General features: G+C 38.7%; 1 protein-coding gene across 1 annotated transcript; it reads left to right on the top strand.

Moving 5' to 3' along the window:
- The first annotated feature begins 9888 nt into the window (after positions 1-9888).
- LOC132563469 (acetylcholine receptor subunit alpha-like) lies at positions 9889-11139 on the top strand. The gene has a single exon (XM_060228226.1). It carries the CDS (start codon positions 9889-9891, stop codon positions 11137-11139), a length of 1251 nt encoding a protein of 416 aa, XP_060084209.1.
- The last annotated feature ends 3941 nt before the right edge of the window (positions 11140-15080 follow it).

Consider the following 15080-nt stretch of genomic DNA (forward strand, 5'->3'; position numbering starts at 1 on the left):
ACCGAGCCTAGGACTAGGTTTTATGTACATGATGTTTCAGTTTATATGTAAATGTATGTATGGTTATTAAGTCAGGTGATCACTGATTGGTCAGTATAATTGGCCCTTGTGGGGCTTCGCGAATCCCCGTTTGTCTGACCTGGGGTCAGTTTGCCCCTGCGGGGTTATTGAAAACCCCACTTCAGCAGCATTTTTCAGACACCGTGACGCCATATTGATTTTTATAAAACCTCTTCTTATTTGCAACGTAACTTGCTTATTCACCTGTATTTATTTTACCAACACGTGCCACCAACCACCCATACTACCTTCCTTTAATTGGTATGTGTGAGTTTTTATTTCTTGTCTTTTTAGTTTGAGTTTGATACCGACTATGTTTGTAAATATAGTTCTTATCAACTTTTCTGTATATAACGCAGTTTGTTTGTAAAGGTAGCTTTCATCAAGATGTATTTATACATGTATATAATTGTATTTGTAAAATAGTAATTCACAAGAGATATGTACGTAGATTAGATAAGCAGAGTCCCGGTGATTCCACTTTGGTCATTTTGCCTATCTGCTGGGCGCAGGTTTCCTCTAGGAGGGTTTTCCTGAAGTGCACTATGATCGCGAAGAAGGGTTTTGAAAGTTTTGTTTTTACTCGAACGTTGGCGTAGTTTCGCTCACGTTTGCTCCAAATATGTTATGAAATTTTTATATGTATATGTTGATTAAACTATGTTGATGTTTAGGAATTTCATTAACGATTAAAAGAAGACCGCTGAATGTCTTGGTGAGCATTATTTTGCCGATCATCATGTTGTCTCTGATCAATCCGTTGGTTTTCATTCTGCCATTCTCTTCAGGAGAGCGTTCCTCATACAGTATCACAGTACTGCTAGCCTTCACTGTGTACATGACTGTTGTGAGTGACAAGATGCCTGAATCTTCGGACCCAATGCCTTACCTGTCATATTATATTTTGATTCTTCTCGTGATCAGCACCCTCGTCATCATTGCTAACGTCCTTCAAATAAAAATTAAGGAAAAACATGGTATAGTGCTCCTTGTAACAGGATCTAGCGCCCCCTTGTAACAGAATCTAGCGTCCTTGTAACAGGATCTAGCGCCCTCTTGTAACAGAATCTAGCGTCCCTTGTAACAAAATCTAGCGCCCCTTGTAACATGATCTAGCGCCCCTTGTAACAGATTCTAGCGCCCCTTGTAACAAAATCTAGCGCCCCTTGTAACAGGATCTAGCGCAGCCTTGTAACAGAATCTAGCGTCCCTTGTAACAATATCTAGCGCCCCTTGTAACATGATCTAGGGCTTTCTTGTAAATGATTCCAGCGCCCCCTTGTAACAGGATCTAGTATCCCCTTGTAACAGGATCTAGCGCAGCCTTGTAACAGAATCTAGCGCCCCTTGTAACAAAATCTAGCGCCCCTTGTAACATGATCTAGCGCCCCCTTGTAACAGATTCTAGCGCAGTTGTAACAAGATCTAGCGCCCCCTTGTAACAGAATCTAGCGCCCCCTTGTAACAGGATCTAGCGCCCCTTGTAACAGGATCTAGCGCCCCCTTATAACAAGATCTAGTGTCCCCTTGTAACAGGATCTAGCGCAGCCTTGTAACAGGATCTAGCGCCCCTTGTAACAATATCTAGCGCCCCTTGTAACATGATCTAGGGCTTTCTTGTAAATGATTCCAGCGCCCCCTTGTAACAATATCTAGCGCCCCTTGTAACATGATCTAGGGCTTTCTTGTAAATGATTCCAGCGCCCCCTTGTAACAATATCTAGCGCCCCTTGTAACATGATCTAGGGCAGCCTTGTAAATGATTCTAGCGCCCCTTGTAACAGAATCTAGCGCCCCTTGTAACAAAATCTAGCGCCCCTTGTAACATGATCTAGCGCCCCTTGTACCAAGATCTAGCGTCCCTTGTAACATGACCTAGCGCCCCCTTGTAACAGAATCTAGCGTCTCCTTGTAACAAGATCTAGCGCTCCTTGTAACATGATCTAGCGCCCCCTTGTAACAGAATCTAGCGCCCCCTTGTAACAGGATCTAGCGCCCCTTGTAACAGGATCTAGCGCCCCCTTGTAACAAGATCTAGTGTCCCCTTGTAACAGGATCTAGCGCAGCCTTGTAACAGAATCTAGCGCCCCTTGTAACAATATCTAGCGCCCCTTGTAACATGATCTAGGGCTTTCTTGTAAATGATTCCAGCGCCCCCTTGTAACAGGATCTAGTATCCCCTTGTAACAGGATCTAGCGCAGCCTTGTAACAGAATCTAGCGCCCCTTGTAACAATATCTAGCGCCCCTTGTAACATGATCTAGGGCTTTCTTGTAAATGATTCTAGCGCCCCCTTGAAACAGAATCTAGCGTCCCCTTGTAACAAGATCTAGCGCCCCTTGTACCAAGATCTAGCGTCCCTTGTAACATGACCTAGCGCCCCCTTGTAACAGAATCTAGCGTCTCCTTGTAACAAGATCTAGCGCTCCTTGTAACAGAATCTAGCGTCCCCTTGTAACAAGATCTAGCGCCACTTGTTACAGGATCTAGTGTCCTCTTGTAACAGGATCTAGCGCTCCTTGTAACAGAATCTAGGGCCCCCTTGTAACAGGATCTAGCGCTCCTTGTAACAGGATCTAGCGCCCCCTTGTAACAGGATCTTACGCCCCTTGTAAAAGGATCTAGCGCCCCATTGTAACAGAATCTAGCGCTCCTTGTAACAGAATATAGGGCCCCCTTGTAACAGGATCTAGTGCCCCCTTGTAACAAGATCTAGCGCCCCTTGTAACAGGATCAAGCGTCCTCTTGTAACAGGATCTAACGCCCCTTTGTAACAGGTCTAGCGCCCCCTTGTAACAAGATCTAGCGCCCCTTGTAACAGGATCTAGCGCCCCCTTGTAACAGGATCTAGCGCCCCCTTGTAACAGGATCTAGCGCCCTCTTGTAACAGGATCTAGCGCCGATTATAACAGGATCTAGCACCCCTTATTACAGGACCTAGCGCTCCTTGTAACAAGATCTAGCGCCCCTTGTAACAGGATCTAGCGTCCCCTCGTAACAGGATTTAACGTCCCCTTGTAACAGGATCTAGCACCCCTTGTATTTGTACACCATTGCTTTTTCTCATGAAGATAAACAATCGTGTTGGTGAACGTTTCTGGAGACCCACGAACGCATGAAAATGATGTGCCCAATCTGAAATCTTTGGAAGACACAGAAAATTCACATACGACGCCACAGGCTTTATATAGGAACGACAAAAACAGGAGCAATACGTTGACAGATGTTCGTCTACTAGATAATACCTAATGGGATACTGCAGCAAAGTGTGAAGACAAAATGTATTTCATCATATTTCAGCTTATCATTACTGTAGCAACTATATCACTGTTTGTCGTCACCACTATATGATAAACTTCTCGCTGTATGTTTACCTACCTAATTAAGTTTGATAAAAACTTGATTCCTTATTTGGTCGTGCGCACACGTTTCCATCAAGATGGATGCTGACACGAATCAGCTCACATCGTTTGTTTCCAACTTAGGTTATTTGCAAATGTGAATAACTCTAATTCCAATCAGGACTAACGACACAAACGGAAAAAGAAAAACTTTTAAAATTGTCTGATAAGTTAAATATTTAATCGACGATTACACTTTACGAGATTATTTGGTAAAAGTAGTCTGTTGTTCTTATCTGTAAAATTTGCATCCTCCGAGATGGACAGATACAGGTTGTGGACCGAATAGTTCTGTTGTGTATAGTCTTATATTTTTTGACATGACTATGTTTACATGTCAATACCACGCATATCGGCAAAAGGTTCTATCTTCAGCGTCACTTTACTGTTTGTTTTCACTAACTTTGTTTATTTTTCCCTTGTATTATTCTTAGATTGATCTCTGTCGAATATAAATATCAAAATACACATTTCTTGTGTCACTGTCCATTAAAGATGAACATTCTTTGGGAGTCATATCGATACGATGATGGAAGGAAATATAATTGAAAGACACCATTTGTATCTCTTTTATGGTATGCGCATTAAATTTCCATTTGATAATTTTTACCAAATACACCAGTAGTGTTATATTTACTTACCAAAGCGAACTATTGACCCAGTAACGCATATATTACCAAATACCTTGTGGATATAATGCCTATTCATTACTGTATAAATACAGTTTCCTCTTATGATCAATGAAACCGTTTACGATATTTACTCGTATATTATATAGTAAATACTTCCCCAGGGATACTGCTCACAATAACGTATTGATTTCAATCAAAGTCATTATTTTTCTATTTCCGTCATATCAAAAGAAATCGATTATGAAAGTAAACCCAATTTTAAGTAAATTATCATCAGCTGTACTTATCTATATATCTACAGTACATTTAGTCTCCCAATAACCATATATATGTACCTGAATGTTAACTGACGACTTTGCGATATCGTATATATATAATTCCAACTACAACATTTCAGGAAAAAGTTTGATGGCATCCCTCTCGAATGTTGAGTCATTGTTAAAGGAACTCTTCACGTCCACCAACACTAAACTGTGTCTAGTCCTACACCAAGATCGACCTGTCAGTGTCTTCACTGAAGAAATAGCTAGAATGATATCGTTTTAGGAAGATCTGATATTTATCATGGACTGTGGAACACTCATTTGGGACCCAGTCGCATTCAGAAATTTGACGGAAGTAACAACTTCTGAAACCAAAATATGTCAACCTTACCCGTTTTCTGGCGATCGGTTATCAAAGGCCTTTTATGTTTGACATGGGCAATCAAAGTCGCGGTTGCATCAACCGCAGAGTTGAAGTGGTCTCTTGAAGGGCGACTACGCGAGACAATGTGTACCTGATGTAAGCTAGTTCTTGTCCCATGCCCAGTCATGCGAAAATAAGGATATTTGCTGTTAGTTATACTGTTAGGAATATCATTGCTCACACCGATATCACTTACTATACTTCTTTCACAAGTATTTCTGGTAAATATACACATTCATCAACAAGAATCCATGTCGGATGCTTGAGGTCGGTTGTCGCCTTATTTCACCAAGTGATAAAAAGACCATTGAATTTCCTGGTAAGTTTTAAGTCTTCAGTTGTCTTCGGTAGAACATTTTCCCCTACACCATCATCCTGTTGCTAGCCTTTATCATGTACTTAACGGTCGTAAGTGACAAGATCCTTGAATTTTCAGACCCGAAGTCTTACCTCTCCTTCTGCATACTGCCTCTCCTCGCCATCAGCATCCTCGTAGTCATAACGAATACAAGAAAATGACGAGAGATATCCTGTTCCGGGTGGGTTTGATCTTTCTTTTGATATCAGACAGGCAAGTGAAAGTGAACGTCTTAAAAGAGGATTAAATCATGACTGAGAATGTTAGAAGTATTCATAACATCAACTGATTTTGACATCTTTGGAAGATCCAAATAACCCACAGACCAGCGTGAAATGATGCTACAGTCTAGAAGGTGGCGGTATTGACCATCCCAGGCTTTTTAACAAGGGTCAACGCAGTTTGGTGTTTGGACAAAAATGTTTCGTTATCTTTCAGTTTCTTATTATCAACTATCATCATAATTTTTGTTACAACTGTGTAAATACAGAGCAGCACACGTGTCCTGGTGTATCCATTATTTGTTACTACTGTGTAAATACAGAGTAGCGCACGTGTCCTGTTGTATCCATTATTTGTTACGACTGTGTAAATACAGAGTAGCGCACGTGTCCTGTTGTATCCATTATTTGTTACAACGGTGTAAATACAGAGCAGCACACATGTCCTGTTGTATCCATTATTTGTTACTACTGTGTAAATACAGAGCAGCACACCTGTCCTGTTGTATCCATTATTTGTTACTACTGTGTAAATACAGAGCAACACACCTGTCATGGTGTATCCATTATTTGTTACTGTGTAAATACAGAGCAACACACGTGTCCTGTTGTATCCATTATTTGTTACTACTGTGTAAATACAGAGCAGCACACGTGTCCTGTTGTATCCATTATTTGTTACTACTGTGTAAATACAGAGCAACACACGTGTCCTGTTGTTTCCATTATTTGTTACAACTGTGTAAATACAGAGCAACACACGTGTCCTGTTGTATCCATTATTTGTTACTACTGTCTAAATGCAGAGCAGCACACATGTCCTGTTGTATCCATTATTTGTTACTACTGTGTAAATACAGAGCAGCACACCTGTCCTGTTGTATCCATTATTTGTTACTACTGTGTAAATACAGAGCAACACACCTGTCATGGTGTATCCATTATTTGTTACTGTGTAAATACAGAGTAGCGCACCTGTCCTGTTGTATCCATTATTTGCTACTACTGTGTAAATATAGAGCAGCAAACCTGTGCTGTTTTATCTATTATTTTCTTTAAAATTAATAAGTTTTTGAAAATATTCTGATAATTAAGATCAATTGAAAATTTGTTAAAACGAGATACTCATTAGTAATATATTCAGATTATTTGTCTCCAAAAATGCTTAGAATACAGAAATATTCCAAGAAAATTGCCTCATCTTGGATTCAATGACAGTTGATTTAATGTCCCTTAATTGAAAAGTAATGCACTTTTTATCTGGATAATCATACACTGTTTGAATGTGTTCAATAGGTTTTTAATAGAGGCAGTGATCTCATTCAGAAATATTCTATTTTTGTGAGATGAAGCTAGACGTATTTGATGCTCGTGAGTTTGCCTGTTGGTTCCGATGTTGTATACATTGTTCTTAAATAAAAACGGGGCATTACTTACCTGGATTACTTAAGATTTACATGTTGCCTGTCATCGTTGAAACAGAAGACGCTTACTCTTCCGGAACATCTCTTGTTAGTCTCCTTGTAAACCTTTCTTTTGTTAATATTTGCTTTAATTTTGTTGAATTTGAGAATGTATTATGTTTATGTATGATTGTTGGTATTTTCTTGTTTTTTTTAAGCAAGTTATTAGGATAATTTGGAATGGGAAGTTCAATTTAAAAATCTTGGTTAGAGAGTAAATATTTTTATAATTGCCTGTTTATGCATGAAGACTTCCGAATAAACTCGTTACTTACAGTTTATTGAATCGATGTGTACAGACTGTTGTTTTAAATCAATAAATATCCCACACTGTCAACAACCGTCTGTAAAATTATGTAGCAATGGTTGCATATACTAATCAAAAGTAGACAGGTTGTCTAAAGACGACAGATTGATTTCACGTCTGGACTATTGTACAGTCCTGAACATATGCAGCTGTACAAGTTACTCAAGGTATAAATTAATCAATATTTCGAACTTTCATGGCCATCAACCTACTTTTCAATTCTGTCGTACACGACGACTTTTTTCATAGGTAAGCGAAACAGACAGCAAAATCTTATGGCGCTGTGGAAAAAAGATAGAATATTGTTATACCTATAGGTTGATACAACAGGCAACAAGAAAATACCAACATGTCAATAACAATCATGATCCAAACTCAAATTACATAAAACAAGAGTAATTTATGAACAAAAGAAAGATTTACGCGGAGGCCAATGAAAAAGTACAAGGAGAATAAGACCAGATGTTCCGGAAGAGTGAGCGTATTCCGCTTCCTCGAATACACCCACCATTTAAATATTGGTCAATCCAAATAAGTGATGTCATGTTCTTAAATAAGAACAAGATATACAACAATGGAACCAACAGGCTAACTGACGAGCATCAAACACATATAGCTTTAATTGGAGACATTGACAGGTCAGCTTCATACTATTATTCACGTATCTGATTACAATGAAATAGCAAAAGTGAAATCGATTCCAAAATTTGAACTGGGCAATTACGCTTTTCAGGGTCAAGAAATAAAATCGACCAACCAAATAAAAACTATTTATATATATGTTACCGACAAATGCTACACGAAAGTGAATTTATTACAAGCTAACGGTGTTTTGACTGGACACCAGCCTTACACAGACAAAGCATCATCGGTGAATTTACTTGTCCTTATTTCGCATTCACAGTGAAGATTTAGGCTGTCGTACTTAAAAATCGTGTTTCCTTGTGGGTAATTTAGTTTTAAACAAATGCCCCTCACTAACCAGTGATTCCCTTGCCAATATAACATAATCAAATTCTAGTATTTCGTTCATCGATATATCTTATAAGAAGTTTCCTATTTATCTCGACAAAAGATCGCACTTGAGTTGGATTTATGAAACAGGTCATACAATTATTCATTATAGAGACTCTGATGAGGTTATTATGATGCTGTCTAAACAACAATATCCATGAAGGTGTTTTATATAAGTTTGGCGGCATGTCTCTTGAACGGTGACTCACTGTTATAGAAATCCAACCTTTCTTTTAATATTATGGCACTCATCGCTACCATCACATTTTTATTGCTGAAGTCTTTTCTCTTTTCGGATTCGACTATTACAGGGGAAATACTCCTTCTTTAAAACAATTTATCGTTTAACAGTATTTGCAGCGAGATCTGCTTCCACGACTCCTACATCCATGTGAAGGTCAGGAGCAACCGTATCACTTGTAGAAAATGAGAACCTTTGGTGATGTAAAAAGTCTTTTCGCATATTCTGTTATAACTCCCTGCAAGACAAACAGAAGCACAGAATACTAGGACAGTCATGACCGAATGGATACGTATATATAGAATGTACACATACACTTACCTACAGGGTCAGCTGCGTGACTGCCTTGGTTTTCTGAGGATGACGAGATTCATTCAGATATCTATTTGAATGATGGTTAAGGAAACCACATACACTTGTCTCGCCATATCTGATTAAATACTCTTAACATTCGTGAGTAAGACATGAATTGAACTGTCGGATCCACGGGACCCTCGCCCCACCCCCTCAATAATTAACTGACATTTTACGTCACACATGTTTATGGGTCTATAGCACTTGCATCACATGCGAACGCTGGACATCATTTGTTAAGATCTATCAATAATAGGAAGATTAGGACCGTTTGTGATATCATTGACAAGTTATTTACTTTTATTACTAAAAGGTGCTCCTTAGTGGTCATTCTTTCGTTGCCGCCAAGTGCGTTCGAACGGACCTGAAGGGAGGGATATCCTTTCAGTTTATTTAGATTAAGGGAATTTGAAATTGTGACCGCTAGTTACCCTTCGAATCAATCTCAAAATTGAATATAGATAATAAAGCACCAAGAAATGCCTAAATATGAAATATGGTTACATATTTTGTCCAAATCCTAGAAACAAACGTTAATTGATATATTACATTATACTTATGGATTCCGTTGAAAAGTATGCCAGAGAATGGATGGAACAAGGGCATTCTGTGTTGGATTCACTTTCTGAGTGGGTGGAATTTATTGTGGCTATTTTTTTTCACCATGGTTACATATAGAACAATGTCATGTCATATCACTACGATTAGATATGTTACGTTTATCAAATGTATTAAACTAATATATCCTGACATTATACAATCTGTTAATGGCTTTCAACTAATTAATCTCCTGATACGCAAACTTACATCATTAGATCAGAAATGTTTACTAACTACACTTTCTGCTTTTAACAATGGTCAATACAAGTCTGTTATTTTTCTTGCTGAATTTTATAGATTGGGAACTCAATACGAAACGATCGATATTGAACGTAAACAAAACGGCATGATAATTTAGCTGTAATGGGTAAGTGATCTTTACACAATAGATATTGACAATGATAATTATCTATTTTGACGACACACGCTACATGGCACGAAAAGCTATTTAAGGACCCTAAGGACACAGGCCAAACGACTTCTAGGACTAGAGAGAAGTCTATCGATACCTACCCCAACAACACGTCCATCAGTCAGGTACTCCGAGAAAATGGTATGCATTTACTTTATACTGTTAAGTGTAGTATACAGTACAAGTTGGGCTGCTTCCCTCCAGGATGTAGACTCGCTGTTACAGAACCTTTTCGCGTCTTACAACACTGAAATACGCCCAGTTCAAGACCAGGGCCAACCGGTCCTCACCTCGATTTTATTTTCTCTGATCTCCATTAACAGTTTTGACGAAATAGCTGGAGTCATATCCGTTTCAGGAGGACTGATATTATCATGGACAGACGAAAGACTAACATGGGACCCTAATGCATTCGGCAATTTGACGGAAACCACAATTTCTCAGAATACAATATGGCGACCAAATCTATTTACTACTGATCCGTTATCGAAAGATTTCTCTGTTGGACATCAGGATTTCAAGATAAGGGTAACATCTGCTGGACACGTGAGTTGGTCTCCAGGAGGAATGCTAAGAGGACTGTGTATACCAAATGTAAGCAAATTTCCCTTTGATACCCAAACATGTAAAATAGAAGTATTTGCTTATGGATACACTCCAAATGAAGTTTCCTTTATAATGCTGTCACCTACAGTGTTACTGACATACTTCCATCAGAATAGTGAATATATTCTTACAGGATCAAAAGCCAGTGTGCAACACCTCATGTCAGATATTGCAGAATTTCACTTCATATTGAAAAGAAGATCGCTGAATGTCTTGGTGAGCATTATTTTGCCGATCATCATGTTGTCTCTGATCAATCCGTTGGTCTTCATTCTGCCATTCTCTTCAGGAGAGCGTTCCTCATACAGTATCACAGTACTGCTAGCCTTCACTGTGTACATGACTGTTGTGAGTGACAAGATGCCTGAATCTTCAGAACCAATGTCCTACCTTTCCTTCTACATACTGTCTCTTCTCGCCATCAGCACAATCATCGTCATCACGAACGTCTGTCAAATCCGAATACGAGAAAAGGAAGAAGGCTCGGTGCCACAATGGATCATCAACTTATCATTTCTGCTGAAGTCAAACAGACAAGTGCGTGATGAAATTTTGGAAGACTCTGATATGACCCAGCAAAACACTGAAATGAATCATCCATCAACCATTCAAGCCCCAATAGATGAAATTAAAGACAGGAAGGACAAGATGGCCGATATACAGCCTCCTGGAAATGTTACATGGAATAATATAGCAAAGTTTTTAGACAAAATGTACTTCATAATTTTCCAGACTCTGATTATTGTGCTAACTATAGTGTTATTTGTATTGACTGCCTCTTGAAACTGATCTCTCATTAGAAAATCGGCTAAGGTCACTATTATGAGAGACTCCTTTTCATTCCAATATGAATAGTAGTTATTCGTTTTAAACACGTGAGTATTTATAATCGTTGTATCTTTATGTAAACGTTTGGTCACTGTTCAAACAACAACTGGTTTTAGTTAGCTGCGTTCCCCCCCCCCCCCCCCCCCCCCCCCCCTCAAAAAAAAAATCATTAAAATGGAGTATCTTTTTATCCTTTTTGTATTACATGCGGCACTCTCCGGCCTTTTCCTTGTGTTTGTATCTGTGATCTAGATAATTGATTCCGTGCCTCTCTATAGACTATTAAATGGAATACACTTTCCTGGACGTCGATATTCTCATTTTCGATATTGGATGATGAAATATTTGGATGTGATTAGTGTAAAATATCCTTCTATTGTAAGCAATCGATTCTCAAGGTCTTCGTTGAAAATAAATGATAGTTTAAAACAAGATTGATATGTAATGTCAAAGTTTATTTGTGGAAATTGTTGAAAGTTTGCAATTATCATGTGTTTAAGCAGGTTAATTATAAAACACCATATATATCACACTTGTTTGTTAGTGCGTTTTCTTTTGTTTGACGTCCTTGCAACAACCCGGGTCGTGTAGATGGTTGCCACAAATAATGGAGGCATTCACAAAGCAATTTTGGAGAATAATAAAGTTTAAACGAGGAGTTTCAAAAATGGGGCGGCAGCCAACGAATTCAAAAATTGTAAAAGCGGTAGTGATATAGATGTATTGTATATTTTCTAGCTTTTACAGACTTAATATACCAAATCTACATATTGTATAATCGTATTTACTACAGACGTTAAGAGTTAATAGAATACACGATATACAATTTGTACATCACAGTAAGAAGACTGGATTGAAATCCTTTAAATACAGATGTGTGTGTTTTATTGAATTCAATCAAATACAGATATCTGTGTGTTTGATGGAATTCAGACGTTTACAGATGTGTGTGTTTGATGGGATTGAATCAAATACACACGTGTATTTGATATATGTCCGTTATATGCCGATGTGATGGTCTGATGGATTTTGTAAATCATTTATAAATAGGTGTGTGGGCTTGATAGATCTCCTTTATATATACACTTGACACAAAAAGTTAAAGATCATAAATAAACATTATTTTCTGCGCTTAAAATAGATAAAGCTTGACGCTCCTTGACTACTTTCAACGTCCAATGTATGCACGATAACATTTCGGTAACGTTTTGCCCGTGCAGCCTACAGTAACGTGCGGCAAGACATCATGTAACACAGGCTTAAATCAAACTGTCGATGGTGGTTTTATTGAAAGTCTGTGTGGACTTATCAAGTCAATAAAAATTGTGTGTCATTTTGCACATGTTTTGAACATTTGTTAGCATGATACTTTACATGACAACTGCAGAGGCTGACCAAACAGTCGGGATGCTGCAAGCAGGACTCACAACCAACCTGAGCTGCACATTTCTTTGTGTCACAGAATGTCATTTCTCGATGATGGAATCGATTTCAGATGACCGTAAACGTCACCAAGAGACCACATTGTACGACAGCCCGGCAGTATTGTTATTTTAGCATTCATCAGGTTTGCATTCGGTTTGCAAGTTCCAATAGTTGAATAGTGTCTTCCGTCCAGCAACAAGAAGAACTTCTGCACAAACAGTGAGGAATAGACTTCACAGCCCTGAATCACAGACCCCCTGTAGCCCTCGACTCACACTCCGTCACTGTATAGCGTGAGGTAGTTGAGTCCCAGGAATCAGGTTTGATGGTCGGACTGACTTGTACGTGGTTGAATGTAGTTAACCTCACAGGTTTACGGTTCCGGGATGAAACTTTCATCCAATTGTAAAACCCTTGGTGGCCTTTGTATATCGGTGCCTTTTGTCTACAGATACTTTATTGGCGACTGTTATATGTGTAGGGCTAATAGATGTCATTGATATGTATATGTGTAGGTTTGGGTTTATTTTGTTTAACGTCCTATTAACATCGATGATAATTTCACGGCCTCCCTATGTATGTATGATAGGTGTGTTTCTTTTTGAAGGCTGCGATATGTTTATGAAACCTCCTCTTGATAGTGTGGAACTGATGTGGCTTGATAGTGCTTTCACAATGAAGTCTACTGTCAAAAGCACCCAGCAGGCTACTCCACCCGAAGGCAAACAGTTTGTGTTGACCAGATGACAGTGCACAAGAAATCTTCCTCTTAGGACCTAGTGCCCAACTGAAAGCCAAAATTGAGTTGTATAGTCAATGGATACATAAGCAAATTTGTTGTTTACAATGACGAGTAATGATTATTTTAGACAATGGCGTTGGAAGCACTGGTGTGTAGTTATTATTGTACCGACCTGATGGATTCCTTTATAAGTCATTTATAGATATGTTTAGGGTCCGAGGGAAACCCTCTACCAGTAGGTGTGTAGGCTGAACGGAAGGCTTACAGGAGTAAATGTTTGACGAATCTGCTATATATAGATGTGTACGTCTGCTGAAAATCCTTTCGAAAAAGGCGTAAAAGTTAGATGGAAGTTTTTGACATATATAGGTATATAGAAAGATGTAACGTGTAGGTCTGATGAGATACTTTATAATGTGTGTTCCTAATGAAAGACTTTTACATGTACTGTATGTGTGTCGGTCACATAAAGTTCGTTTATGTATAGGTGAGTAGGCAGATGGAGGTTCTTATTGTCTATAGGTGTGTAGGCCTGGCGAAAGTCCTTTTATATAGGGGTTTTAAGGTTTGATTGAGGTCCTTTATGCTTTATGTATATGTGCGTAAGCCTAGTGGAAGTCCTTTACATACAGGTGTGTAGGTCTGTTGGACGTCCTTTATACACAGGTGGGTATGTACGATTAAAGTCCTTAATAAAGAGGTGTATAGGTCGCACGGAAGTCCTTTATATGCGTGGGTCTGATGGAAATTCTTTATAAACAGGTGCGTAGGTTGATGAACGTTCTTTATAAAGAGGTGTTTACGTCTGATAAAAGTCCTTTATAAACAGGTTCGTAGGTCTGATAGAAATACTTTATATACAGGTGTGTAGGTCACATGGAAGTCCTATATATACAGGTGTTGGTCACATGGACATCCTTTATATACAGGTGCGTAGGTCTCAAGAAAGTCCTTTATATACAAGTGTGAAGGTCACATGAAAGTACTTTATATGCAGGCGTAGCTGTGTAGGCCTATCCGACAAATCACAGGTATGCTGAAAATCCTATATACATGTAGATGATGGGGCATCATGGAAGCCCTTAATATATAGGTATGTAGTGGTGATTGACATCTTTAGATAGATATGTAGGTCTGACACACATTCCATGTACATCGCGTTAATTTTATGTTCATATCCTTGTCAGTTAAAGCAACCTGATGAACCGACCCTATCATTTCATACATCCATGCAACACAAAACAAAACACAGAAAATTGTGTGTAACTTTTTAATAACACAACTTTCACTAGAGGCCTACACTACACAGGTAATGTATCAATAAGGTTCGGGTATATACCTGTAAGAACAATTCACAAAATATTTGATGTGCATATGTAGTATGTATGTCCATGTTCATACAACCGAATACAACTGCCTATTATGTACATATTTAGATCAGGTACAAATCCTCTCCATATACTTATCTGATGTTCTCTGTATTTTCCCCAATCTCCGAAAGGTTCCGTTCTCGCTATACTTGTATCTTCGGCAAGTTGAAGGCTTGCTGTTATATGCGCTCGTATGGTTTTAAATTGACAATTAACTTATAGATAGACTGATGTGTTTCTTCTGAAGATAACACTATTTAAGGACCCTAAGGACACAGGCCAAACGACTACTAGGACTAGAGAGAAGTCTATCAATACCTATCCCAACAACACGTCCATCAGTCAGGTACTCCGAGAAA

The sequence above is a fragment of the Ylistrum balloti genome, unplaced genomic scaffold (genome assembly GCF_031769215.1).
Source record: "Ylistrum balloti isolate Yb309-2 unplaced genomic scaffold, AGI_CSIRO_Ybal_v1 Utg371740, whole genome shotgun sequence".
Classification (NCBI taxonomy): Eukaryota; Metazoa; Mollusca; class Bivalvia; order Pectinida; family Pectinidae; genus Ylistrum; species Ylistrum balloti.

Excerpts from the sequence above, each read along its gene's own strand:
- LOC132563469 (XM_060228226.1), top strand. The coding sequence starts at position 9,889 with ATGGTATGCATTTACTTTATACTGTTAAGTGTAGTATACAGTACAAGT.